The sequence below is a fragment of the Bos mutus genome, chromosome 1 (assembly GCF_027580195.1).
Source record: "Bos mutus isolate GX-2022 chromosome 1, NWIPB_WYAK_1.1, whole genome shotgun sequence".
Taxonomy (NCBI): domain Eukaryota; kingdom Metazoa; phylum Chordata; class Mammalia; order Artiodactyla; family Bovidae; genus Bos; species Bos mutus.
Genome location: NC_091617.1, coordinates 138,144,410 through 138,171,950, shown reverse-complemented (window position 1 = coordinate 138,171,950; position 27,541 = coordinate 138,144,410). Strand labels below are relative to the sequence as shown.

Below are 27,541 nucleotides of genomic sequence, written 5' to 3'. Positions count from 1 at the left end.
TTCAGTGTCCACTCTCGATGGTTAGATAGCATCACGGACTCACATGCATCTGAGCAAACTCCAGGAGACAGCAAAGGACAGGGGAGTCTGGTTTGCTGCAGTCCATAGGGTCGCAGAGTCGGACACGACTGAGCGACTGTAGAATAAACAACTCCTTAAGGGCAGTGTTTTGCTTCCCGCTGTTCTTCTTTAGAGCTCAGACAGGGCCTTGGCTAGGCGGAGTGAACGAATCCGCATCCTAGCACAGCCTCAAGGAAAATTTCCGGATCCTCGTCCGCTGCCCCAGGCTCAAATCCTACTACTGCCTTCCAAGAGTATCCTAAGTACGCATGGCTTCCCCCTCCCCCAGGTGTCGTCTAAGGGAGTGGGCCGCTGCGTTTCTATGGCCCGCTTCCTCCCACTCCACTTCCTATCCGGCTAAGTCATCGCCGGCCTGGACTGCCTTCCCCAACTAGCCAGGTCGACATCCTTTGCCATGTAGTGCGTTTTCTTTCACCCTTCTGGGTTTCCCCAGGACTGCGGCGGGGGTCTCACGGTTCTATCTTCTTCCTACTGCACTCAGCAACGTGGACTCTCCGTAACGTTTGCAGTACCCTCCGAACCGTAGAGGGTTAGTGTCCGAGGCAGCCCCCCTTCCCCGCCCCCGGTTCTCCCATCCTTTGTCTTCCCCGCATTCCTCCTCCCGTCTCCGGGCAAAGTTTCTCGGGCCAGCGTTCTACTCTTTGCAGCTAGCACGCTTTTCAGTTTTAAGGGGTTCGCGTCCTCAAAGACAGCGTTCTTTCGCGGGGGGCAAACGTACTGGCCCCAGTTGACTGTGATGTTCTTCTGACAGCCCGAAGTCGGAGACTCCGCCGCCCCTCCTGGGCCCCTGCGGCCCCGCGTCTCGCGGCTCAGTTCTGGCTGGAAAAGCGGGAACCTGTCCCCACCCCCACCCAGCCCCCAGTGCTGCCCCCGCCCGACCTCCGCCCCCGGCGCCAGCCCAGCCGCGCAGCCCGGCCGCCGCCTCACAATGGCCGGCTGCCGCTTCACCGCGCGCAGGGATCCCAGCCACGCGCGCGCCCCTCCCCCACCCGCCGCCTCCCCGGGGCCCGACTCCTGGCGCATACAGCCTCCTCTCTGCGTCCCCTGAGGCAGAGAAGGAGGAAGGCTCACTCTTCCGGGCGGGGCCCAAACGTCGTTCGTCCTATGTCGCAGGCGGCTGGCACAGAGGAACTACTTTTTCTCCCACGGGGCACTACTTCGCGGAGGCGTCAGCGCTGGCGGCGCGCACGGCATGGCGGCGGCGGCGCGCCTGAGGTAGAGGGACGCCGGCCCGGTCAGGCCTCGGCGCGGCCTACACGCTTTGCTCGCCCGCTCCCGCCCCGGCCCCCGCCCGGCCATGGCGGAGCCCTCGCCCGCCCGACGCCCGGTGCCTCTCATCGAGTCGGGTAAGACGCGCGGCGCCCGCGCCCTCCCCCGACGCCCCCGCCTGGGCCCCGGCCCCCTCCCCGCCGCCGCGGTCTCCCGGTCTCCTGACTGGTCTCCCCGTTTCTCCGCAGAACTGTACTTCCTCATCGCCCGGTACCTATCAGCCGGCCCATGTCGGAGAGCCGCCCAGGTGAGTGCGGGACCGCGGGCGGTGGCCGCGCTCCGGGAGCCCGGGCCCCGCGGCCGCCCGGGGTCGTGGGGAGGAGGGCGTCGGGTGGACCGGGGTGCGGCACCCGCCCCCCTAATTGCGCGTCTCTTCGGCTGCAGGTGTTGGTGCAGGAGCTGGAGCAGTATCAGGTCTGTGCTTGGCGGCGTCCTCCGCGTCCCCCGCCGTCCCTGCCTGGGGGCCGCTCGCCCTGCTCCCCGGCTCCCCCGCCCCTGCCCCGCCGCCCCCCGCCCCCGCACCCCTCCTGCCCTGCGCGGTGGTCAGTCGTGTGCGTCTCGGGTCTTTGCAGTTGCTGCCGAAGAGGTTGGACTGGGAGGGCAACGAGCACAACAGGAGCTACGAGGAATTGGTGAGACTTTTGACATTTCCATCCCGATGTTTCCCAGCGCCCGCCGCCGCCCCCCCCCCGCCCCCTTTTCGGGGCTCCCGCTGGAGGGACGAAGTGACAGAGCGGCGCTCGGAGGGGGCGGGCAGGCGGCCGGGGAGCCACGGGGACGGCGGGACTTCCCCCCGTAGCTTTTGTTTTGTTTTGGGGTGGCTGGTTTGTTTGGGCAGGAAACGGCCCCGGGGGCGGCGGGGGTAGGTGGTGGCGACCCTGTGCCGCGGTTTGTGGCCGGGTGGGTCCCCAGGTGCGGTGCGTCTGGTGAGAGCCGGGGGCACGCCACCCAGTCAGCGAGCTGCTCTCATTTGTGTTTCTTCGGATCCCGACTTGTAACTCGACCTCTGATTGGTCTTCCTCCATTTGCCCCTCCCAGATCCTCCAACCACTTGTTCCTAGGAATAGAAGCATTCATGTCTCAAAGGTGGAGAGTCTCGGAACGTTTTTCTTTCTTTTTCCCTCAGCAGAGTAATAAAAATCTTGCTGCTGTGAGACTCTACCACTCCTCCAGTACTTTTGCCGCTCTAAACTGTGCTACACTTGTAGAGTAGTGCCTTAGGAAACTTATTTTTATGAATTTTTAATATTGCTCTTTGCTGTATATAACTTGAATGTAGGTCCTAACGATGCAGTTTCTCTTGCTGGAGCACCGGTAACATGGATTACAGTTCTCTTTTCATTGTACTTTGTCATCTTAGTTGCTCTCACAGTATGTGATTTGGTTTGAGCCACTTGTTAGTCCTTAGTGAAATAAAATATTTCTCAGGAAAATTTTTTTCTGACTCTTGTATTAGGACAAAGGATTTTCGTTAGTTGCATATTCAGCGTCTTGTACGTGCAAAACAGCTGACGGAAAAAGAGCTGAGTGATCTTTTACTGTAGTTCTAACAACTGCAAGTAGAAGTAGGTGTTAATATAGAATAACATCACCATTTTTAAATTATATAAAAGAACAGAAATAGATTTGTTACCTATATATGAAAAGTTTTTTTTAAACCTTTGTTGAAGTATAGTTAATTTACAACATAATTTACAGTTTTGTGATAATTTCTGCTGTACAGCAAAGTGATTGTTACGCATACGTACATACTTTTTCATATTCTTTTCCATTACGGTTTGTCACAGGATATTAATTATAGTTCCCTGTGCTGTACAGAAGTACCTTGTTGTTTATCCATCCCAGATACAACAGTTTGCGTCTGTGAATCCCAAATTCCCGGTCTGTCCTTCCCCCACTGCCACCTCCTCTTTGGCAACCACAAGTCTGTTCTCTGTGTTTGTGAGTCTTCATGCTTGATAGATACTGAACAGTTAAGTGTTGACACTTAAAGCTGGGTGAATGTAACAAAAGACTCTATTTTAATTGCCAGTTTTAGTATTTCCCTTCCTAGAATTTTTTGAAGCCAACTCAAAGTATTTTCAGGAAAGGGAGTTGTAAAAATTCTTCATCATGGCAGAGTTTTTAATGTTTTCTTGAGTTTGACATTTTGAACCTTAAAGGGAATATTTAAAGGATGTTTTACTCCTGTTACTAGGTGCAAACAGTGTATCCGTGAAGCAGAAAAACATAATTTTTGAAATTTTTTTTTTTTAGTGAAGTATGGTTGAAATACAATGTGTTAATTACTGCTGTACAGCAAAGTGACTCAGTTACACACATATATACGTTCCTTTTCATATTCTTTTCCATTATGGCTTCTTGCAGAATACAGATAGTTCCCTGTGCTATACAGTAGGACCTTGTTTACCCATTCTGTATGACCAGTTTGCATCTGCTAACCCCAAACTTCCTCCAGTCTAACCCTCTCCAACCGCCTCTCCCCAGCAAAGCATTATTGATAAGACGTGCAGCTATGTTACTGAGGATAAAGTTGTTTACATTTTGAAATAAGCATGATGCTATAACTACTGGGAAAGTTACATTAAAAATAGATTCATATATTTTTTGGCTTTTCCTGTTAGTACTGCTTAAAATTCTGCTTTCAGGACTTCCCTGGTGGTCCAGTGGTTAAAACTCTGTGCTTCATCTGAGATCCTTCATATGCTGCACAGTGTGGCCAAAAACATAATAAAATTCTGCTTTAAAGTATTGGGAATCTTGCTCTGTGATGTGCCCTGTGATGTGGCTGTGACATATGCTTTCTCATTGCCTGGGTGATTTGTCTGGTGAGGAGCCTCTGCCTCCTTTACCTTCCTCCTGCCTCCTTTCTCAGCACTAAGTGGTAGACAGTGAGCTTTCTGTGTGGAGAATTATTCTTTTGTCAGGGGTATGTGAGTAGCTTCTAGTTCTCCAAACTCTTTTTCTCTTTAAAAATACATATTTTAAAGTATTCTAGGTGGCACTAGTGGTGAAGAACACTCCTGCCAATGTGGGTTTGAACCCTGGGTCAGGAAGATCCCCTGGAGGAGGGCATGGCAACCCGCTCCAGTATTCTTGCCTGGAGAATCCCAGACAGAGGAGCCTGGCAGGCTACAGTCCTTATGGTTCAAAAAGAGTCAGACATGACTGAAGCGACTTAGCAGGGACACATTCAAATATACACAAATGATAACAATGTAACGAGTTTCCGTATTATAAATTCATTACCAGTTTGCTATATTTTTCAATATATGCCTTGAATTGGGCTTCAGACAAGGTTCATGGGTCACACTGAAATGATCTGAAATCTTTCTATCTTGCATAGTTTTTTTCCACCCCCCCTGTGCTGTAGATCTACTGAAGATACTTGAGTTATTCTGTAGAATATTTCACATTTTGGTTTTGTCTGATTCCTTATAAATGTTGTTTGTTTCTGTATGTTGTTTATTCCTTTTTCTCAGTAGTTCTGATTCTTGGATCACAACCATCTGGAAAGCTTTGTAAAATTTGCCCAGGCTGTGCCCCAGACCACTTAAATCAGTCTTTGTGGTGGGACTGACTGCACATCACTATTATTTTAAAGCCTTTCAAGTGATTCTAGTATCACTGTCTGCACAGCTGCAGTTTATCTTAGACTTGTGACTGTGCTACTAGTCCAGCTTGTGCTTTGGAAGCAAGAATATTTTTGGTATTTTCTTAGGAAATTTGAAACTAGTTATCTCTCAATACCAACTCTGCATTAGCAGTTGAGCCTGTGAATTTTTATGTAATTTTTATGAGTTTTGGTGGTAAAGGGGAAGAATGAAATACAAGTATAGAATTGGGCATGAGAATTGGAACGGTTTGTAAAGGAGGGGTGTATTTGAAAAGGAGAGAGAGATTTGGTATACTTTGTAATTGAGTGACATGATAGATCAATTTTTGTAGGCCAGTCTCTTCCTTAAGCAGGGGAAAAAAAATCAAGATTCTTAAATTGTGGACTATCATTAGGGGGTTTATTATCATTAACTTTTTTTAATTTGTTTGGTCATGTTTGAGTAGACCTTTTGTGTAAGGAGAACAGAGTTATTTATATTGAAATCAGTATTTTATTAGAATTTTAAGTAGTCATTTTTCTTAAACCTTTAAGTTCATTTACAAATCTTATAAATCTAGTAATATGTAGAAACCAGTATGTTTATTTTTACATTCTGATTAGTGTTTGATTTGTCATGTGAATTTAATCTTAAAGTATTTCACACCACTTAAAAAATATTAACACCACTTAATTAAATTTCCTTAGGGATTTCCACACTATATTTACAATGATGATTTTAATCTTTAGAAGCCTCTATACGGCACATTTAGATCTAAGCATAATCTTTCTAATAATTTAAGTGTTGTAAATATATTTTAAATTTATCATAGTAGATTATTACTTTTTACTCTTTCAAACATTAAAAATAGTTCAGTAAGTACATTTGTTAGTATATCAGAATAACTGATTTGTACAAATATATCTCTGCTGCTTTTCTTCACTTCTACTTATTTGTCAATATTTCTCAGTTTAGGAATTCACTCTTCAAATCAAGGGGAGAGTGGTATAACCATCTTGAGCTTCTTATTGGATTGAGGACTCAGGTTATGTTAGAAAATTCTAACCCAAGATGTGAAATTCAGGTGCACTGCCAGATAGACTCTATTGGAGTCTAAAGTTGAAACTTTTTTTTTTTTTTTTATAGCAAGGCTATTTACTCATTTGAAACAAAACTCCCAGGACTTCCCTGGCAGTGGTTAAGACCCTGTGCTTCCACTGCAGGGGTCACGGGTTCCAACTGAGATCCTGTATGCTGTGCCAAACAGCCAAAAAATGAATAACTAAAATGATACAACTGTGTATTCCAAATCTATATCGCAGCTAGTCACAGTACTTTTTTTTTTTTTTTTTTTTGCTCATTGTGGATTCTAAAGACCCTTTATCCTGAGTGCAGCCTTTTTTTTCCCTCTCCATATGGATTCTGCATTTTCTTTGTACTTGACTGTAGAGATCTGTCCTCCTGTAGGCATTTCATTGATACCACTTGGGAACACTTAATGATCATAACAGTGTGATGAGCTGCAGTCTAGCAATAGGACAGTGTTAAGTTAAAGATTTGGGCTGTAATCCTGCCTTTCTAGTTGCTTACTACATTTTCTTGTTCATTTACTAAGTTGTGTCTGACTCTTTGCGACCCCATGAACTGCAACATTCCAGCCTTCCCTGTCCTCCAGTGTCTCCTGGAGTTTGCTCAAGTTCTTGTCCACTGAGTGAGTGATGCTATCCAACCATTTCATCCTCTCTTGTCTGCTTTTTCTCCTGCCCTCAATCTTTGCCAGCATCATGATCTTTTCCAGTGAGTAGGCTCTTTGCATCAGGTGGCCAAGGTATTGGAGCTTCAGCACCAGTCCTTCCAATGAATATTCAGGGTTGATTTCCTTTAGGATTGACTGGCTTGATCTCCTTGCAGTCCAAGGGACTCTCAAGAGTCTTTTTCAGCACTACAGTTCGAAAGCATTAATTCTTCGGTGCTCAGCTTTCTTTATGGTCCAACTCTCACATCCATACATGACTACTGTAAAAACCATAGCTTTGATACATGTAATCTCAGGCGAATTATTTAATCTCTACCTCAGTTCTTTAGTCTGTATAACAATAAAAAGTGTTGTAAAAATACTGAAAAAAATGATTTTGCTGTGCTGGGCACACAGTAGTAATCAGTAGTATTTATGAGTGATAACATTGATGGGACATTTAAGTCATATTGTGTAGACTTCCCCTTCACCTAATTTATATTTGTAGTGTTTTGTGAAATAACAAAATACAGTCTATGTGAGCTCTAATATGTGGGCTTATGATACTTGGTTTTTACCCTTATGGATGACCACAGAGTAGGATGGACAATGGCAGTCAGTCTCTCTAGCTTAGTGCCAAATTATGGTAGTGGTGCTGCTGTCTCAGCCACTTAGCCTTGGCTGTGCTACTTTTTTCTTTGGTCTCCACAACTTATTTTGATATTTCTTTTAATGAAAGTTTGTTGACAATGATTTTAGTTTTCCTTTTTGGTTTGAAAACTTGTTTTGATTTTATTAAATGCATTTTTTTTTAAGCTGTGAAATTCTGGTTGCTTAGTTCTGTTTTTTTTCTTTCAGCACATTAGTATTGAAAAGCCATCGGTCTTACTGTTTCTTCTTTTAAGGTGTGTGTGTGTTTAATTAATTAATTTGGCTGTGTTGAGTCTTAGTTGTGACACCGGGGCTTAGTTGCTTTGAGGCATTTGAGCCGGCGTCCCCTGCATTGTAAGGTGAATTCTTAACCACTGGACCACCAGGGAAGTCCCAATATAATGTTTTTCACTATGATTGCTTTTCAAGATTTTCATTTTGTCTTTAATTTTCAGAAGGTTTATGTGATATACTATAGTCATTATCACTGTATAACAAATTATCTGAAACTTAGTGAATTAAAACAGCACAAATTTATTAATTTATTTATCTATTTATTTATTTCTATTTGGCCATGCCACACAGAATGTGGGATCTTATTTGCCCGACCAGGGAAGGAACCCATGCCCCCTGCATTGGAAGCACTGAGTCTTAACCACTGGACCACCAGGGAATTCCCACAGATTTACTCTCTCACAGTTTGTCAGAAATCCAGGCACAACTGAGCTGATTCCTCTGTCTCCGTCTCAAGGTTGCACTCAAAGTGTTGGCCAGAGCTGGCGTTTCCACTGAAGGCTTGACTGTGGAAGGAACTGCTTCCACATTCACATGTTTTTTGGCTGGTTCAGTCCGCGGAGTTGACTGTTGGGCTGAGAGCCTTGACTCGATTCCTGGTTGGCTCTTGGCTGCCCTCAGCTGCATACTAATCTCTCCAACCTAGCAACTTGCATTGTCGGAAGATGAAAGCTGACAAGGCGTAGCCTGCAGGCAAGACGGAAGTCACGCTCTTTTGTAAGCGAGTAATGGATATGTTACCCAGTGTTAGTGCTCTTTGGTTAGAAATAAGCTACTCATGGGGAGGGGACTCAAGTCTGTGAGTATCAGAAGGTGGAGATATTGGAGTCCATGTCAGAAACTGCCTACCACATGTGCCTAGGTGGATTTTTTTGGCACTTAAAGGTTCTCTGAGCTTCTTAAACCTGTAGGATATCAAGTAGTTCAATGAATAGCTTAAAAGTCCCATGTAGAAAGGATGGAAGCACGGGGCAGAGTAAGTATTTTGAGGAGATAATGGCTGAACGTTTTCCAACATCTTGGCCAGCTCTAGGTCTGCTGCTGTTGGCCACTCCCTCTCTTGACCTCTCATGTTTTGTTTTGTTGTGTTTTTCATCATCTTTTGACGTATAGTGGGCCTTTTTATATTAAGAGTAGTTTAGTCTGTCAGTCTCCGTAAAGAAGGTACTTGGACTTTCCTGGTGGTCCACTGGTTAAGAGTCTGTGTTTCCATTGCATAGGGCAAGAGTTTGATCCCTGGTTGGGGAACTAAGATCCCACATGCTTTCAGATCTGGTCCAAAAAAAAAAAAAAAATGTGCTTCTCACCCCCCGCCCCACCCCCCAAACTATTAGTGTGGGGTTGGGTCAATCTAATTTGTATCTGATCATCTCTGACCTTTTGTGTGACTTTAATTGTATTCATTTAATAACTGGCTCACATTTTTTGAGGGTGGGATTAAGACTTTTTCAGCCGATTTTGAAATTTGGGCCCTAGTGAGATTCTTGGGAGGTCATACTTTATGGGCCAGTTACCAGCTTTCCGACTTCGTAAGATCGTATACTGTTTTATATTCCAGCTGCCTACTTTTTGTTTGATGAAGAGTTCTCTTTGTTCTCCAGTCCAGCCGTTGGCTTTCTACCTTGAACTATCCCTACCCTTAGGAGGTTTCTCTCCCAGCTGCTCTGCATCCAGTTTTTGGCTCTGTGTAGTTGGTGAAGGCCTATGGAAGGGAATGGGAGTGGGTGCCACTTACTCTGAGGAAGCTCCTTAGCATTCTCATCACTTGTGCGAGTCTGCAGGCAGCTGTTTAAAGGTTTGGCATATTTTTTCTTTTTCTTGTTGGTGTCAGTTCTTCCTGCCTGTCTGCTAGGGATGAAAACAGCTGAAGTCTTGTTTTCTATTCACAGAAGGGCTTATCAGTTTCTGGGGTGTAGTTAACTTAGATTTGTTTCCTTAGCTCTGTGAAGGGGAGATAGTGATAAAAGTTATTTTAAAGATAATCCAGCTTGTTCTCGCCTAAAAAAAAATAATTTTTGGTTGCACTGGGTCTTCGTTGCTGAATAAGGCCTTTGGTGTGGTGCTTGGGCTTCTCATTGAGGTGGCTTCTCTTGTTGCAGGACATGAATTGTAGGCATGCAGGCTCAGTAGTTGTTGCGCACAGGCTTCATTGTTTGGAAGCATGTGGAATATTCCCAGACCAGGGATCAAACCCATGTCCCCTGCATTGGTAGGCGGATTCTTAGCCTCTGGACCACCAGGGAAGTCCCAGCTTGTTCTCATTTTTAAGGTGAGAATTAGTTGGGAGGTGTAATAAGCTAGTGTATACAAAGTTCTTATAACAGTGTCAGATAATAATTACTGTGTAAGTATTAGCTGTTATTAATGTAATGAATTAGTCAAAACCTTTAAATACTTAGACATGTACATTGTAAATATACATTATTTCCTCTTGTTATTTTTGTTAATGTGGAATCTGAAGTCCTAGTGAGTACTTTGTCCAGCTTTCCCATAACTAGCTAGATGTAGAGTTAGAACTGTTAACCGTATTTCCTGTGGATCTGGAGAGTCCCTGACCCCCTTTTTTCTGGTATCTGTTAGTTAAATTATCATTGGTTTACTTGAGGCCAGATTCTAGATGGAGAGACCTTTGCCTGAGAAAGATGTTGTGGTAGAGCCTCAATTTAAAGCCTTAAAATTTGCCCTTACTTTTATGTAAATATTTGAAGATATTGGTAGTGACCTTTCTATAGGTATTTACAAACTGGTATGTAATTAGTTCATTAGCTTTTCTGTGTGAACTGTGACTAAAAATTGGCCTAATGTTAAAGCTTGCTTACTTTCATTGTAGAATATTTAGAAAATGCAAAAGCAAAGAGAAAATGAAAAAAATCACTAAAATGAGAAGTGTTTATTTTTCTTTATGCATATAATCTAACAAAACTGGGGTAAAAAAAATTAATTCCTTGCCATTTCTCTGGAAAATTTTACCTAACTATTTGCTTCTTGGACGTTTGGTTTCCAGGTTTTTCTATTAGTGATTCTGTGAATATCAAATTGAGATCTATATATCTATGTATTTATTTATCTATGTACATAATTGTCCCTTGTAATAAATTTCTAGAAATTTAATCATTGAGTAAAATGGTTTACTGACTTCCCTGATGGCTCCGCTGATAGAGAGTCCACCTGCAATGTGGGAGACCTGGGTTTGATCCCTGGGTTGGGAAGATCCCCTGGAGAAGGGAAAGGCTACCCACTCCAGTATTCTGGCCTGGATAATTCCATGGACTGTATAGTACATGGGATCACAAAGAGATATGACTGAGTGACTTTCACTTCACAAAATGGTTTATATTTTATAATGTTTGATTTGTTCTCCTTAGGTTTGTTCCTGTTTAAACTTTCGACTATTGTATGCAGTAATACACTGATTTCATAGCCACATAACCTTTTTTATCTCTGTTAATTTGATGGATAAAATAGTACTCATGGTTAAGGTTCGAAGCATTTTTTGCCAGGTACTGCACAGAAGAGCTTTAACCTTTGCGTTTTCTCTCTTAGTTTTCTCAGCAACCCTGTTACCTTACATATATCATGATTTCCTGTTTGAAATGAACTTGGAAGAGACAAGTAACTTGGATGAGGTTATGTTTATTTGGGCTGTATGCTGCACTTTGTATGTTGACTGTTCATTCAGTAATGCGTGGTGCATTTATGCAATCAATAAGTATCTGCAATGTTCAGAGTTCCGGGGATACCAGTCTGGAGGAGATGGACAACGCTCCTACGTTATTGGAGCTGGCCCCTTGGGGTGTAACTGACCAGGAGCAGCAGTCCAGTTACTGTAATACAAATTAAGACTGGTGATGGGGATTGGGAAGGGAGGGTGAAAGGAGAACCTGATATTTAAGGAATGGTGAGGGAAACCTTTTTTTGATGGGATAACATTTGACCTGAAGGATGAAAAGGAGCCAGCTATGTGAAGATCAGAAGAAAGCGTGGTCACCGTCAGCCTTAAAAACCTGCCTAATCTCTGACCCAGTAGTTAAATGTCTAGGATTTTTTTAAAAGAAGTGAGTTTATTGGCTGTTGGTAATCATCTTTTTTGAATTGCCTTTTTATATCTTTTATCTGCTTTTCTACTACTGTCTTACTGTTTTGTAAGTATTCTCCATATATAAGAAAAAAATATAAATGGATATATAATATATATCACTCACATATATATATATAGGTTATTCTTTAGTCTGTCACTTGTTCTGAATTCCTTTTTCCAGTTTTCAGGTTGCTTTTTAGTTTTCTTTGGGGTTTTTCTTTCTTTTGGTGGTTCAAGATTTTTAATATTTTGCATCTCTTAATCTTTATTTTGCCTTTATGGTTGTCCTTAAAGCCTTTCTGTACAATAAAATTATAAAGGCAGTATTATATATCCATTTATATTTTTTCCTATGGCATTTATAATTTCTTTTTTAATGTCTTTATGTAGAGTGTATTTTAGCATTTGGTTAATATGATATATTTGAGTCTAGCCTTTTCCAGTTTGTCAGTCAGTTAACGAGTACCATCTGAGTCATCTTTGTAGAGAACACAGTCATCATTATTTTCTAAGTTCTTTCTGACTTTCCTCCATGATCTCTTTCTGTTCCTGTGGCATTCTGTACTGTTTTAATGAAGGTGATCATTACATACTAGGGAATTGGCTCTGAACTGTAATTTAACCAACAGCTGTGAAGCCATAGGTCCTTTCTGGCTTTTTATTTGGGAATTAATATTTCCCTTTTGAGTGTTTAATTGCATTTACCTAGTATTTCAGACATTTCTGGGCTTAGCAGCTGAACCTTTAAATTTCCATCAACTACATTTCTTTTATATGACTCTGTAAACTCTTGATTTATGTTTGTATTGTATTTTATGAATTTGTTTTAAAGATGTAGCTAATATGAATAGGTTTTATTTCTTTTGATCATTTGAAATAGGTACAGACTTCTGGGTGAAATAATGAGCTCAGACTGACTAGGAGATGTTTTGCCTTAATGTTGAAATCTATGGTCTTTACTATGTACATGTGACTGAAATTATTTGACCAAGAACTTTTATTATTTCATATCTTCTGTAGGCTGTAGCTTTTGTAAAATTCATGCGTTTAAAAGTGCACCTGTATTGGGAGTTCCCTGGTTGTCCAGTGATGAGGACTCTGCGCTTCACTGTAAGGGTCACAGGTTGGATCTCTGGTTGGGGAACTAAGATTCTACAAGCTGTGTGGCCAAAAAAAAAATGTGCCGGTCTCTTCTGTTTTATTGGTTTGGCCAAAAATTGCCTTTGGTTTTTAAGTAAAAATAAGACATGGTTTTTCGTTTTCATTGAGAACTTTATTGAGCATTGTCACCATTTTGTTCCACTACCTTCTATCTTTTTTCAGGCAACTTCATAGTTCCATCTTCCTTGATTTTTTTTTTTTTAATCTTTTTGAGCAAAGAACTATTCCAGGGGCCTTTTATAGTCTTCCAGGGAATTGAATTTTTTTTTTTCATTAAGAGAATTTTGAAAAGATCATCCAAAGATGCAGTGTCTGAATATAGCAGACCAATCAGAGCTTCCCAGCCAAGCTATAACAGTTTTTGTCTGGTCATCAAAGAAACATGGGTCTTGTTTTATCGTGATGGAAGATGATTCATTTTTTTGTTGTCTAATTCCAGATGTTTTTCATTGAATACTGCTTTCAGTTGGTCTAATCAGAACTAATCATTAGGTTTTCTGGAAGGAGCTCATAATAGAGGACTCCCTTCCAGTCTCACCATTTACACAGCATCACCTTCTTTAGGTGAAGACCAGCCTTTGATGAGGTTGGTGGTGGTTCATTTTGCTTGCCCCGTAATCTCTTCCATTTCACATGATTGCAAAATATCCGCTTTTCATCGCTTGTCACAATTTGCTTTAAAAAACAACGGTTTTCATATGTTTAAGTAGGGATTCGCATGCAGAAATGCAGTCAAGAAGGTTTTCTTTGCTTAGCTTTTGTGGCACCCAAATATGAAAGCAATGAACATGACCAACTGGGTGCAAATGATTTTCAGCACTTGATTTGGATATTTTAAATTTTTATTTATTTAATTTTGGTTGTACTGGGTCTTCATTGCTACTCTAGGACTTGCTCTAGTTGTGGTGAGTGGAGGCTGATCTTCACTGTGGTATGCAGGCTTTTTATTGAGGTGGCTTTTCTTGTTGCAGAGCACAGGATCTAGGTGCTTGGGCTTCAATAGTTGTGGCACCCAGGTTCAATAGTTGAGGCTCTAGAGTGCAAGCTCAGAAGTTGTGGCTCATGGGCTTACTTGCTCCACAGCATGTGAAATCTTCCTGGACCAGGGATCAAAGCCATATCCCCTGCATTGGCAGGCAGATTCTTTTCCACTGTGCTACCGGGGAAGTCTTGATTTGGATATTTTCAGTATGTTGGCTGACTCCCTCATGGTATAATTATTCTCAGTGTCTCACTTTGATCGCTATCAACTTCAGCTGGTCTGCCTGACCATGGAGCATCATCCAGTGAGAAACCTCCAGCACAAAACTTCACAAACCACTTTTGACACATTTGGGATCAGTCACAGCACCTTCTCCATAAACTGCACAAGTCTTTTGTGTTGGGTTTTTACTTTTCTTGAAATAATAAAGCATAATATGCTGAAAATGTTGCTTTTTCCCCTATCTTCAATTTTAAAATGGCTACACAAAAATTCACCAATTTCAGTAAGTTTTTTTTTTTTTTAATGCATGCTGATATGACAACTGTCACAAGACAATCTTAACAAAATTACTTCGAATGAAGGTAAGACAACTAAGTGCTACTAGATCCATCGTAACTGGGAAAATGAGTGAACTTTTTGGCCAACCCAATGCTACATCTTGTTAAACATTTTTAAAAAATGAAGTTTTTTGGGGGGGAGAATATTTATCTCTTCATTAAGTTCCATATAGAATTCAGACTTTAATAAATCCATGTTTTGGTCATACTCAGCTTAGAAAATTCTGTTATTTTGATTTGATATAGCAGAAATCTCAAGATGGGGCTTCCCAGATGTTGCTGGCACTAGTGTTAAAGAACCCACCTGCTAATGCAGGAGACTTAAGGGACGCTAGTTCAGTCCCTGGGTTGGGAAGATCTCCTGGACGAGGGCTTGGCTACTTGCTCCAGTATTCTTGCCTGGAGAATCCCATGGACAGAGGAGCCTGGCAAGCTACAGTTCATGGGGTTGCACAGAGTCAGAGGAGACTGATGCACACAAATCTCAAGATGCTTCAGAAGTCAGCTGATTTATGGATAAAATTCCTGAGAATTTTGCTTTCTGTATTTTACTCTTGTCAGATGATCTGATGCTAGGTCTAGAAACAGCAAGAGAACTCTCTTATCAACAAAATCAGAAATCTTATGGGAATTCCCTGACAGTCCAGTGGGTAGGACTTTCACTGCCAGGGCCAGGGTTCTATCCCAAACAAGCAGACAATATCAGAAATGTTAGATTTTTTTTTTCTCCTGAATAGTTTGTAATTTGAAAAAGCTGAAATGGTCTAGAAAGGGGGATCATTGTTTTGCTAAGGGAGGATGAAAATGGTATTAATAGAACTGCATAGAAATGTTAGCTAAGGCTGTATCTCTGTTTAACATAGCTGCTGCTGCTGCTGCTAAGTCACTTCAGTCGTGACTCTTTGTGACCCGTAGACGGAAGCCCACCAGGCTCCCCTGTCCCTGGGATTCTCCAGGCAAGAGTACTAGAGTGGGTTGCCATTTCCTTCTCCGATGCATGAAAGTGAAAAGTGAAAGTGAAGTCGCTCAGTTGTGTCCGACCCTCAGCGACCCTATGGACTGCAGCCTTCCAGGCTCCTCCATCCATGGGATTCTCCAGGCAAGAGTACTGGAGTGGGGTGCCATTGCCTTCTCCGGTTTAACATAGCAGTCAGCATTAATAGCATTTTCTAGGCAAGCCTGGCTTGATTGAGATGGTTGGTGGGTTACTTTGTTACAGATACTCAGATTGGGAAACATGCTGTTAGGATTGGTGAGATTGCATGTGGCACAATAGTCTTATCTGATCAATACATTTGCTGAGAAGCAGTGGCTTAAGTAACAATGAAGATCGACAATGGTTTCTTAAATGTCTATAAATAGAATTGATGCAGGGGTCTAATGGCGTCACTAGAGTCAGTCTTTGCCTTTCTTCTTTGGCAGCCTTGCCGTTTTGGTCTTTTTACTTCAGACTCTTAGTTTTTACGTTGCTGGATGGTTTTTTGCAGTTCTTGCCATCATACCCTAGAAATGCTGGGAGGGAAGAATTCTTTCTTCCTGTGACTATTTTATTAGGGAGGAGAATTTTTCCAGGAATGTTCCCTTGCCTCAGGAGATTTCTTCTCAGTTTCATTGGCCAGAACTAGATCATGTGGTCTCTTGGTTATGAAAGAAACTGGAAAAGTGAGGTAATGCTGAAGTGGGGAGGTGATGGCTGTTGGGTAAGCAAGCAGTCATTGCTCTGAGAAGCTAGAGCTAGTTAACTTTCTGTAATTAAAACGCATTAAAGTGCTTTTACATGAAGATCTCACACCAGCACTAGAACATTTCTCTGTGTAGGTCTTTTGTCTATACTGTTAAGCTCTTTTTTCCTCTTATTTCTTAGGGGAATATTTTGCCATTGATACTAAATTTGCACATTTTAAATAAAGAACGTCTGTCATCAGAAGCTGAGGAGAATTTCTTAAGGAAGACACCAAATTTTGTATTTTGTGTAAAAGGCAGTGCTTTCTGTCACTTCTTGTGTTTCATTGTTGTACTGTAATTTTCATTGTTACAGGAGTTATGGTAGTTTAACACTTACACATTTTCCATTGCAAAATTTCTAGATGTAGTTTAAGATACTTTGAGGGAAAGGTAAAGGTCAGACAGGTACATCTTTAAGATATTAAATATTCATTTTAGATCCTGGTTAGATTACAGCATCCCAAACTTTATAGAACAAGCTATTTTCCCCCATAATTTTCCAATTAGGTTATCTAGACTCTACACCCACTTTCTGTAACTGCCACCCAGGGCTTGAAAGGGGCTCATGATCACTATGACCAGAACTTGGTGATAATGACACAGTGATTCTAGGGTTGTGGCTGATAAACTTCCTGAAACTGAATATGGCTACAGTGAACTAGAGGGTCGAGGGATTGGCTGTTTGGCCACTGAAAGGATTTAGCTTCTGGCCTGACTCCTGAGAGCCTTGTATAACTGACATACTGATTGAAGCTCTTGTTAGAAACTGTTACTAATGCTCCTATCTAGGACTTGAAAATATTAAAGGAAAATTACCTATTTATTACTTATATTAATTTTTGTCAAAATGATATTTTTTAAAGTTCAGGACTGGTTTTTCTTTTTCTTTTTTTGGTCTATATTGGTACTAGGACCATATTATTTTTCAGATACATCTTATTTTGTACAAGAATAGGATGTCCCCCCCACCCCAGATCTCTGATTTTTATCATTATTATTATTTAGATTTGGTTACATTAGAATCCTCAGAAAAAATGCAGAGAATCTGTAATTCTCTTCATGGGAATTAATAGCTGTCATATGGAATCTGTATTCCTATAAGGACTTTATCTAGATCCATTTATCTGTGTTGAAGCTTCCTATTATTTTAATGATCAGTTTTATTGCTGCTTCAATACAGGCAGTCTTTTATTGCATGTTTGTAAAGCTCTCTTTCCATATCACTTGAGAGAAAATAAGATTCTACCACTGGGAAACAATCTGTTTAAAATTTTCTATCCATACCTTTTCTCTGGAGAGTTTTTTTTTTATCCATAGCTTTTATAGCTGATCTTCAAAACAAGTCTCCATTCAACTCAGATAGAGTTGGTTGTGTATATAGTTAAGAGTTCTCTGTGTACCTAATGGGCTACCCTGGTGGCTCAGAAGGTAAAGAATCGACTTGCAATGCAGAAGACTGGGTTTGATTTTTGGGTCAGGAAGATTCCTTGGAGAAGGAAATGGCAACTCACTCCAGTATTCTTGCCTGGAAAATCCCATGGACAGAGGAGCCTGGTGGTCTGCAGACCATGGGATCACAAGTAGCTGGACGGGACTGAGAGACTGACACACACATCCACCTAAATAGTGGAAAACTCAAAGAGAACTATTAGAGAAGTGTGATTTTCCACGTTATGGAAGTCATGTTGCCATTTCCCAAAGTCATTTATCTTATATATTTAATCCATAGGATATTTAATCCTTATGTTGTTCAGGTCACTCAATACAATTGCTTTAATAGGGGTTTTGTTTTCAGGTTTTCTTTACTGACAAAGTCTTAGATCTTTGATTTTCTTGATCCTGTTGGAATTACCTTCTAGTTCTCCTGTCTTCCTCTCCACTCTTATGATGAGCTAATTATCTGCAACAGTTCTTGAACTTTTACATACTGACACTTTGCAGCAGAGTGCCAAGTGATATCTTGGCACTCAAAAAAGTGAATGCTTTTTTGAGGTCTGACTGAGCTCTGATAATATCTTTTGAGTTTTGCCTTGGAACATCTATTATGGTGGGAAACGTTAAGTCAGGTTGGAAAATTAAAGATGTCACCAGGGTTTATGAACAAAAACTTTATATTGAATCCAAGTTTATTTTACATTTGAATTCATGATTCAGAGCCAAAAGAGATTTATTAATAGAACTTGGTTTCAAATTTTTTTGGAATGGGGTTTCTCAAGGAATTTGGAAATAATGTGGAGCATTGTTGGTATCAGAATGGCATGGGGAATATTTTTGGTATTAATGGAAGGGAGCAGAGATACTGTGTGTCTTGAATGTTGGGACAGTCCTGACAGTGATGTTTTGTCAGAACTTCCTCAATGCGATTGAGGAGCCCATGGGATGAAGTGTTAAAATTTATGCCAAATTATATCAGGTAACATTAGGTTTTTTTTTTTTTTAGATATAATTGACAGAATAAACTGCATATAAAATGTTTGAGTGATAGATTTAGATGTGTTACACCATGAACCCATCATCATAGTGAACATCCCTCTTACACTCAAAGGTTTCCTCTTCATAATTCCTCCTGCTGCTCTCCCAGCCCCCAGTAACCTGTGACTTGCTTTCTGTAACTATAAGTTAATTTGCATTTTCTGGAGTTTTATATAAATGGAATCATATAGGATGTGCTCTTTTTCTGGCTTCTTTCCACAGTTATTTTGAGATTCACCCATTAATTTGTGTTACTAAATTTCCTTATTGCTGAGTAGTATTCCATTGTACAGACACAGTAATGTGTCTAGTCATTCACCTGTTAATAGACGTTTGAATTGTGTTTACTTCCGGGCTCTTGAGAAGAAAGCTGTTCAAGAACATTCATGTGCAAACCTTTATGTGAACATACGCTTCCTTTTTTCTTGTGTAAACACCTATGAGTATTACAGCTGGATAAAATGGTTAGGTATGTGTTACTATTAAAGACACTACCTCACTGTTTTCCAAAGTGATTGTACTGTTTTCCCTTTCTACCAGCAGTTTCTCTACATTCTTGTGATCTTGGTCTGGTCAGTTTTTTAGATTTTAGCTTTTTTAGTAGATGTGTAGTGATATCTCATTATGGTTTTAATTTGTATTTCATCTGTTACCAGTGATGTTGAGCATCTTTTCATGTGTTTGTTTGCCATCTGTATGTCTTCTTTGGTGAGGTGTCTAGTCAAATCATTCTTAAAAATTAGGTTTTTAAAAATTTATTGTCTTGATAGTTCTTTATGTATTCTGGATATGAGTCCTTTATCAGATACATACTTTGCCAGTATTTTCTTTCAGCCTATGGTTGTCTTTTCATCCTCTTAACAATACCTACTGAAGTTGTTTTGGTGAAGTATACTTTATTGATCTGTTCTTTTGTGGATTTTGTTTTTGGTGTCATTTTAGAAATCTTTGCCTAATGTCAGGTCATAAAGATTTTTCTCTAAAGTTTTCTTTTATAGATTTTAAAGTTTTAGATGATAACATTTAGATCTATGATGTATCTTGAGATAATTTTTGTTTATGGTGTCATGTACATATTAAAGTTAATTACCTGGTGATTCAGATGGTAAAGAATCTGCCTCCAATGCGAAGACCCAGGTTTGATCCCTGGTTTGGGAAGATCCCCTGGAGAAGGGAATGGCTACCACAGTATTCTTGCTTGGAGAATTCCATGAACAGTGGAGCCTGGTGGGCTACAAACTCTGGGGTTGGAAAGAGTTGGACATGACTGAGCAACTAACACTTTCACTTTCATTATTATTATAATTATTTAGACAAATGGATATTCCCTTGTTTTGACACCAATTTTGAAAAGATTTATCTTTTTTGCACCTTTGCTAAAAATCAGTTCTTATATAACAGGTCCTGAAATCAGGTGGTTAGTTCTCAACTTTGCTTTTTTTCAAAGCTGTTTTGGCTTTTCTAAGCTGTTTGCTATACATTTTAGAATAAAATTTTCAATTTCTAACGACAACAAAAAAAGCCTACTGGGATTTTGGTTGGGATGCCTTTGAATCTGTAGATTAATTTACTGCTTATTTTGTTTTTTAATTTGTCTGAGCAGCATTTTGTAGTTTTCTTTGTATATGTTTCTCACATATTTCGTCAAACTTGTCCCTAAGTATTTGTTTTTTGAAACTCTTGTAAAAAATGTTGTTTTCAAAACTTGCTCTCCAATCAGGTCTTGTCCAATAAGCATGTGGCTCCTGACCATCTGTTGCAAATCTGCCAACGCATCGGTCCCATGCTGGATAAAGAGATCCCACCCAGCATTTCAAGAGTCACTTCTTTACTTGGGGCAGGAAGGCAGTCTTTGCTACGTACAGCAAAAGGTACCTTAATTTGAAGAAGTGTTCTGCTTTGTATTACTAGCTTAATAATTACTATAATTGTGAAGTAATGTAAGCATTGTGGAAGAAAGGTGATATGTAACTAAAAACCATGCTGTGGACTATAAAATTCTCTGCATTTAGCCTAGGCATTGATTTCTATTACGTCAGTGTTTAATGGGTCCTTCTGCATTTAAAAAATGATAAAGGTACAGATGTTAAGCTCAAAAGCTTGAATTTATTCTGAGATGTGTTTGAGGTTTTATCAATGTGAGTTCTTAATTTTCCATTTTGTAGCTCACTTATAACTTCATTGAATGTAATTGTATGTGTCTAATAAACTCTTTAAATGCTAGAAGTATTTCATTTGATATTTAGATTCTGCAAGCCCTTTGTTATAAGGGGAAGTGATTTTCTAAATTTGGTAGCATTTTGAAAATGAGTACCAAAAATGTACAATTGCATGGTTCTTTTTCCACCAATTTAATTTTTTGCGAAATTGTGTGGTAGCAAAATGTTTGGAATTGCTGTTTTTCTGTTAGCTTGGTATAAATCACTTAGACTGAGTATATGTATGTGATACAATCTATGTATACAACGTGGCTTAACCGCTAATGGGCAAGAATGTTGGCTCTTCTGATCCTGAGTATCCGTCACATTCATCCCTCATGATTATTTTTAAGATCTGTTGCTGTTGTGATGCTGCCTCTTAGATGGCTCCACCAGTATAAAGTTTGACTGAGAAAGAGCAACCCTTCCTCTTGGTTCCATGCCAGACTGGTTTGTCAGCTTTAGTTGTTTTGCAGTGCTCTATGTAGTCACGCCACACTGTGGCTCGAATCAGGAAACTGTTCATATTCCTCCTTTTTCTGTGTTCTACTCACCTTGTAATTATTCTATTTTAGGTTGTTATATAGTAGTTGCTTGGGTAGCCTGTTTTCTTCTGTTTTCTTTACTTGTGTCAAGCTCAATGTTGTTCTGTGATGAGCACTGCTTTAGAACTGGCAGACTGTAGAAGAAGCTTTTCAGCAAGCTGTCCTAGGGTAGGGACTATATTTCTCTGTTTGTACTAGTGACATGAGAGGATGCCTTGTAACTGATAATGATAGTGGTAATGAATTCATTCCTGTAAAACATGATATGCCTGTTAGTTTGGGGCACCCGAGGCTCAGTGGAGGTTTATATAATTCCTTTCTTCCCTTCCTCCTCCAGTTCTGCAGAAGCTAATTTCTAGCACAGCATACTCTGTGCTCTGCTGCTATCTCCTCTAGAGGGGGTTAGACAGTTTTCTTTGTGTATTTGCTAAGAGGGATAGGACTTCAGAATTAAGTGTTCAGACTCACAGGTCCTACATGTGCTCTTGTGTAAAGGATTGTCTATGATCCTAAAACAAGAGGAAAGCCATTTGTCAATACTAAGGAGATTAAAGTCATGGTAATATTGGCCAGCATTAATTTTAAACTCAGTAACATTTAAATAAGTCAAGGATTTTCATATAAATGAAAAAAAAATTTCCTTACAAAAATGTCCATTATGGGAAAATTGGATCAGTTGCGAGTAAGACCTTTATCACTAATGATTGTATGGTGTAATTCTGTGATGAAAAATAAAAATCCATTTGGCATTGAGTAGGACTTGGAGTCAAAAGATTTGGTTTTATGGTCCATCTTGACAAGTATTTGCAGTGGATCTCTTTAAAGGTCCTGGAACCTTTGAGCCTCAGTTACCTCACTTGTAAATTGGCGATAATACCTACCTCACAGGGTTGTTGTGAGGATTCAATGAGATAATGTATGTGGAAAGCACTTTGTAAATTGTAAAGTGCTACACAAATGTTAGTTGTTGTTGTTGTATCTGAGATGTCTTAAATTTTTTTTTTTCCTTCAGAAATAGTCTAATAAACCTCTAGGGCTTTTCTGTTAAAGTATATTAGTTGGTAAACCTTTTAATAAACAGTTTATTACAATATACGTAAGTATTCTATAAAATCTTTCTTGGGGTTAACTTTCAAGATTTTATGTGTATCTAAAATTCATTTTAAAGACTGCAGGCACACAGTTTGGAAGGGCTCTGCCTTTGCTGCTCTTCATAGAGGAAGACCTCCTGAAATGCCGGTGAATTATGGTTCCCCACCAAATCTTGGTAAGTGAGGTTGACTTTTCAGTTGCCCAAAATAATTTCTTAATTTCTTGACCAATTTTGTAACTGCTGTATTAAAACTTTAAAGGAGGTGCTGGTAATGTTTCAGATAATTGCTTTCCTAAAATTATTACTAAAAGTAATAAAAGGTAATGAAGAACAATCTTATTTAATAAATCTGTACTAGTGCTTATAGTCGGAGAAGGCAATGGCACCCCACTCCAGTACTTTTGCCTGGAAAATCCATGGATGGAGGAGCCTGGTAGGCTGCAGTCCATGGGGTCGCACAGAGTCGGACATGACTGAAGCGACTTAGCAGCAGCAGCAGCAGTGCTTATAATAGAACAGAATTGGGAAGAAACTTCATCATTAGGATTTCTCAAGTGTTAATTTTTGTGGCCCTCTAGAAATTGTTTTGGAGTTTTTCTTAGCTTCTCACATACTGGCTTCCCCTTAACCATTTTCATGTTTTTATTTCCTAGTGGAGATCCATCGAGGAAAACAGCTCACAGGGTGTTCCACTTTTAGCACAGCATTTCCAGGAGCTATGTATCAGCACATAAAAATGCACAGGAGGATTCTCGGACATCTGTCTGCTGTTTACTGTGTAGCATTTGATAGGACAGGACATAGAATCTTTACAGTGAGTTACCATTTTAAAGTCAATTTGGTATCATCTGGAGCACTTTCGTGTGCCTCATGATTATCTAGGAAAGCTTAATTAAATATGTCTTTTCCCTTTCTCAGAAATTTTGACTTGGTCTGGTGTGGGGTCTGTGCATTTTTGCATTTTTATTTGCATTTTTATTAAGTATCCCCTGTAATTCTGAAGCAGATAATCAGGCCTTGTATGGTGTTGGTGGATCACCTCCAGCTCATTCTAGACCTACTGAATTAGGTTCTAGTGTGTATTAACCAAAAACAATCCAAAAAATCCCCTAATCAGAAAGACCCTCTCCCCTCAAAATCCAGATGTCTACAGGTGATTCATATTCACATTGATTACTCATGATCTGGGGAAATTGATTAACACTGAAAGATTATTTTATAATTATTGTAAAACTACATGTAAATTTTTGGAATTTGGGCTTCCCTGGTGGCTCAGAGGTTAAAGCGTCTGCCTGCAATGCAGGAGACCCAGGTTCTATCCCTGGGTCGGGAAGATCCCCTGATGAAGGAAATGGCAACCCACTCCAGGATTCTGGCCTGGGAAATCCCATGGATGGAGGAGCCTGGTGGCCTACAGTCCATGGGGTCACAAAGAGTTGGACACAACTGAGCGACTTCACTTTCAGTGTTTTAAGGGAAGTTAGGATGGATAAGAAGTTTAGATTTCATTTTTCTGTTGTTGAGATTCACAGTTGATATTCAGATATTTTCTGGATGGATGGATACTGGATGGTACTATAAATTTGAGATTCTGTTGCTTAGTTATTTAAAATGAGGGCTTTAGTCCCATTATTTTTTGTTTTTGGAATTGCCACAATTGCCATTGTGAAACAGAACTGTCCTAACTAATACTTACCAAGTTATTTAACTTAATGTGAACTAAACAAACATTTAACTTTGTTAACTGAAATGGATGAGCCTTGGACTTTTAGTTGGACTTATTACATGGCAGAGAATTTGGAGAAAATAGTATTTATAATAGGTCTAAGCCATAGAAATGAAAACTGCAAGAATGTATCTTTTTTATTATTTGATTTGAAGGAAAAAAAACATTGTAAGTGTTCTTGGCCATCAGATTCATAATTTACAGGGTATTCGACAGTTGGAAAGAGAGGAGGAGATATAGACATTTAATTTGTGTGACAAGTGGATGGTATTTTTTTAATGAAATATAAGACTTGCTGTATTAACATTTTATCTTGGGGTATATTTTTTCTTAGGGTTCAGATGATTGTTTGGTGAAGATTTGGTCAACACACAATGGCCGCCTATTGTCCACGTTAAGAGGTCATTCTGCAGAAATTTCAGATATGGCAGTAAACTATGAGAATACAATGATTGCTGCAGGGAGCTGTGATAAAATAATTAGAGTGTGGTGCCTGAGAACCTGTGCTCCAGTTGCTGTGCTCCAAGGACACACGGGGTCAATTACATCTTTACAGGTAAAACCCACTTTAGTGTGCACATTTGTGGACTGTCTCCTTTTCATTTAAATGGTCATTATCTTTGGAGATGAGAAATAGTGAGATGTTTAGTAATTACATGATCTATTTTAAATTTAGTAATCAGGAAAAATATAATTAATCATAGTTCCATGAATCTTGGAAGGGTAATGTAATAGATACCTAATGTAGTTAAGAGCTTTACTGGGATGACTTACTATTTCCTTTAGGTTTACAGTTGAACTGAGTGAGTGGCAATTATACATACACTCATGGTGACAGGTTAATAATTTTTCTCCTTTAAAATTTGTGGATTTTGATAAGTTGATTAAATTGGCTGAACTATATTTTTTTCTTTATTGCGGACATTAATTTTTTTGAACCGTATAGATGGTAGACAAAATAGTACGATGAGCCTTTATGTGTCCATCATCCCTGGCCAGTTCTTCATCTATTTCGCCTTGTACCTAAAGCAAATGCTAGATTTCATATCATTTCATCTGTAAATGCTTCAGTATGTCTACTGTGTTTTATTAAAAACACAACCAAAAACATTATCATCACACTTGTTTGTTGATGTTCAAATTTCAAATAGTTTCATAAATGGACTTCCCTGGTGGCTCAGCTGGTAAAGAATCTGCCTGCAGTGTGGGAGTCCTGGGTTCAATCCCTGGGTTGGGAAGATCCCCGGAGAAGGGAAAGGCTACCCACTCCAGTATTCTGGCCTGGAGAATTCCATGGACTGTATAGTCTGTGGGGTCGCAAAGAGTCAGTCACGACTCTTTCATAAATAGCATTATTTTATTTAGTTTGTTTGAATTAGGAACCAAAGTCAATATCTTACAATTGGTTGCTATACATTAAAAGAATTTTACAACAAGTTTCACCATCTAGTCCAATTTTTGTGCAGTTTCTTTGTTGAGGAAATTGGGTCTATAAAGTTCCCACAGTTTGGGTACCATTTGCTTCCTTGTAGAATAGATTAACGTGTTTCTTTGTGTTTCTTGTAAGTTGGTTGTTGGATCTGGAGTAGTAGTTTTATTTAATGCGTATGAGAGTCACTTGGAGGCTTTCTTTAAAACACAGATTGCTTACATTCTCAATAGTGTTAGTATTAGACTAACTGGGTTAGAGTTAGAACCTTGAGTATCAAGTAACAATTGGAGGAGGAAATGGCAACCCACTCCAGTGTTCTTGCCTGGAGAATTCCAGGGACGGAGCAGCCTGGTGGGCTGCCGTCTATGTGGTTGCACAGAGTCGGACACAACTGACGCGACTTAGCAGCAGCAGCAGCAGCATCAAGATGTTGAGGAGTAAGAGACATAATGCTTAGGTGGAAACTATTAATAGAAAAGTTGGATGAAGGTGAAAAAGTATCCAGAGTACTAATCAGTTCAGTTGCTCAGTTGTGTCCGATTCCTTGTGACCTCATGGACTGCAGCATGCCAGGCTTCTCTTCATCACCAACTCCTGGAGTTTGCTCAAAGTTGTATTTGTCAAGTTGGTGATGCCATCCAGCCATCTCATCCTCTGTCGTCCCCTTCTCCTCCTGCCTTCAATCTTTACCAGCATCAGAGTCTTTTCTAAGTCAGTTCTTCGCCTCAGGTGGCCAAAGTATTGGAGTTTCAGCTTCAGCATCAGTCCAATATTCGGGACTGATTTTCTTTAGGATTGACTGGTTTGATCTCCTTGCAGTCCAAGGGACTCTCAAGAGTCTTCTTCAATACCACATTTCAAAAGGATCAATTCTTTGGTGCTCAGCTTTCTTTGTGGTCCAACTCACACATCCATACATGACTACGGGAAAAACCATAGCTTTGACTAGATGCCAACTTTGTTGGCAAAGTTAATGTCTCTGCTTTTTAATATGCTTTCTAGGTTGGTCATAGCTTTTCTTCCAAGGAGCAAGTGTCTTAATTTCATGGCTGCAGTTACCATCTGCAGTGATTTTGGAGCCCAAGAAAGTAAAGTCTGTCACTGTTTTCATTTCCATTCCATTCCACAAAGTACTAACATAGTGAGAAATTATGTAGCCAAGATATGGAAAGCCCAGAGCGAGGAACCTTGAATTTGAAGGCATTTAGCAGTTGGCAGCCCACTCTAGTACTCTTGTCTGGAAAATCCCATGGACAGAGGAGCCTGGAAGGCTGCAGTCCATGGGGTCGCTAAGAGTCGGACACGACTGAGCGACTTCATTTTCACTTTTCACTTTCATGCATTGGAGAAGGAAATGGCAACCCACTCCAGTGTTCTTGCCTGGAGAATCCCAGGGACAGGGGAGCCTGGTGGGCTGCCGTCTTTGGGGTCGCACAGAATCGGACACGACTAAAGCGACTTAGCAACAGCAGTTTCATAGGTGACTGAGAAGCTTAGCAGAAATTTTGACAGACTTGTAGGGTTGGGGAGGATATATCTTGGAAATATCCATGCATAGTAAATTCAGCTACTGATGAAATTTCATCAGAGAACTAGAATTAGTAAAAAGGAAATTTGAGAACTGACATGTACAACTGAATTTAGTAGTTCAGTAGATGGTTTTAACAGCAGACTAAATTCTACTAAGGAAGTCAAAGAGAGAGTTAATGAGTTAGCAATGAGGCCAGAGAAAATAAACAGATGGAAGCACAGAGTGAAGAGTTTAGAATGTACCAAAATAGGTTAGTTAATAAAGAGGAAATGCTGAAAAGATTCCACATGTGTATACATATATATGTACCATACGTGTAACTGGAATTCCTGAAGGAGAGAATGAAGCAAAAGCTGTGTTTGTAGTGATAATAGCTGAGAAGTTTGCAGAATACACTAAAGAAATAAAGCCA

The 27,541-nt window shown here is 40.2% G+C and overlaps 1 protein-coding gene across 2 annotated transcripts in view; it reads left to right on the top strand.

The window, feature by feature from the left end:
- Positions 1 to 1,243: 1,243 nt before the first annotated feature.
- Positions 1,244 to 27,541, top strand: part of BRWD1 (bromodomain and WD repeat domain containing 1) — a 122,857-nt gene continuing 96,559 nt past the window's right edge. The window contains exons 1-8 of one of the 2 annotated variants that reach the window (XM_070376321.1): positions 1,244 to 1,427; positions 1,539 to 1,597; positions 1,735 to 1,764; positions 1,923 to 1,982; positions 20,325 to 20,475; positions 22,516 to 22,614; positions 23,094 to 23,254; positions 24,501 to 24,722. In XM_070376321.1, coding sequence (XP_070232422.1) covers positions 1,379 to 1,427; positions 1,539 to 1,597; positions 1,735 to 1,764; positions 1,923 to 1,982; positions 20,325 to 20,475; positions 22,516 to 22,614; positions 23,094 to 23,254; positions 24,501 to 24,722 — 831 coding nt within the window. In that variant the 5' untranslated portion in view covers positions 1,244 to 1,378. Of the gene's footprint in view, positions 1,428 to 1,538; positions 1,598 to 1,734; positions 1,765 to 1,922; positions 1,983 to 7,539; positions 7,587 to 20,324; positions 20,476 to 22,515; positions 22,615 to 23,093; positions 23,255 to 24,500; positions 24,723 to 27,541 lie in introns of those variants that run through there. The other variant, XM_070376332.1, reaches the window with a different exon arrangement.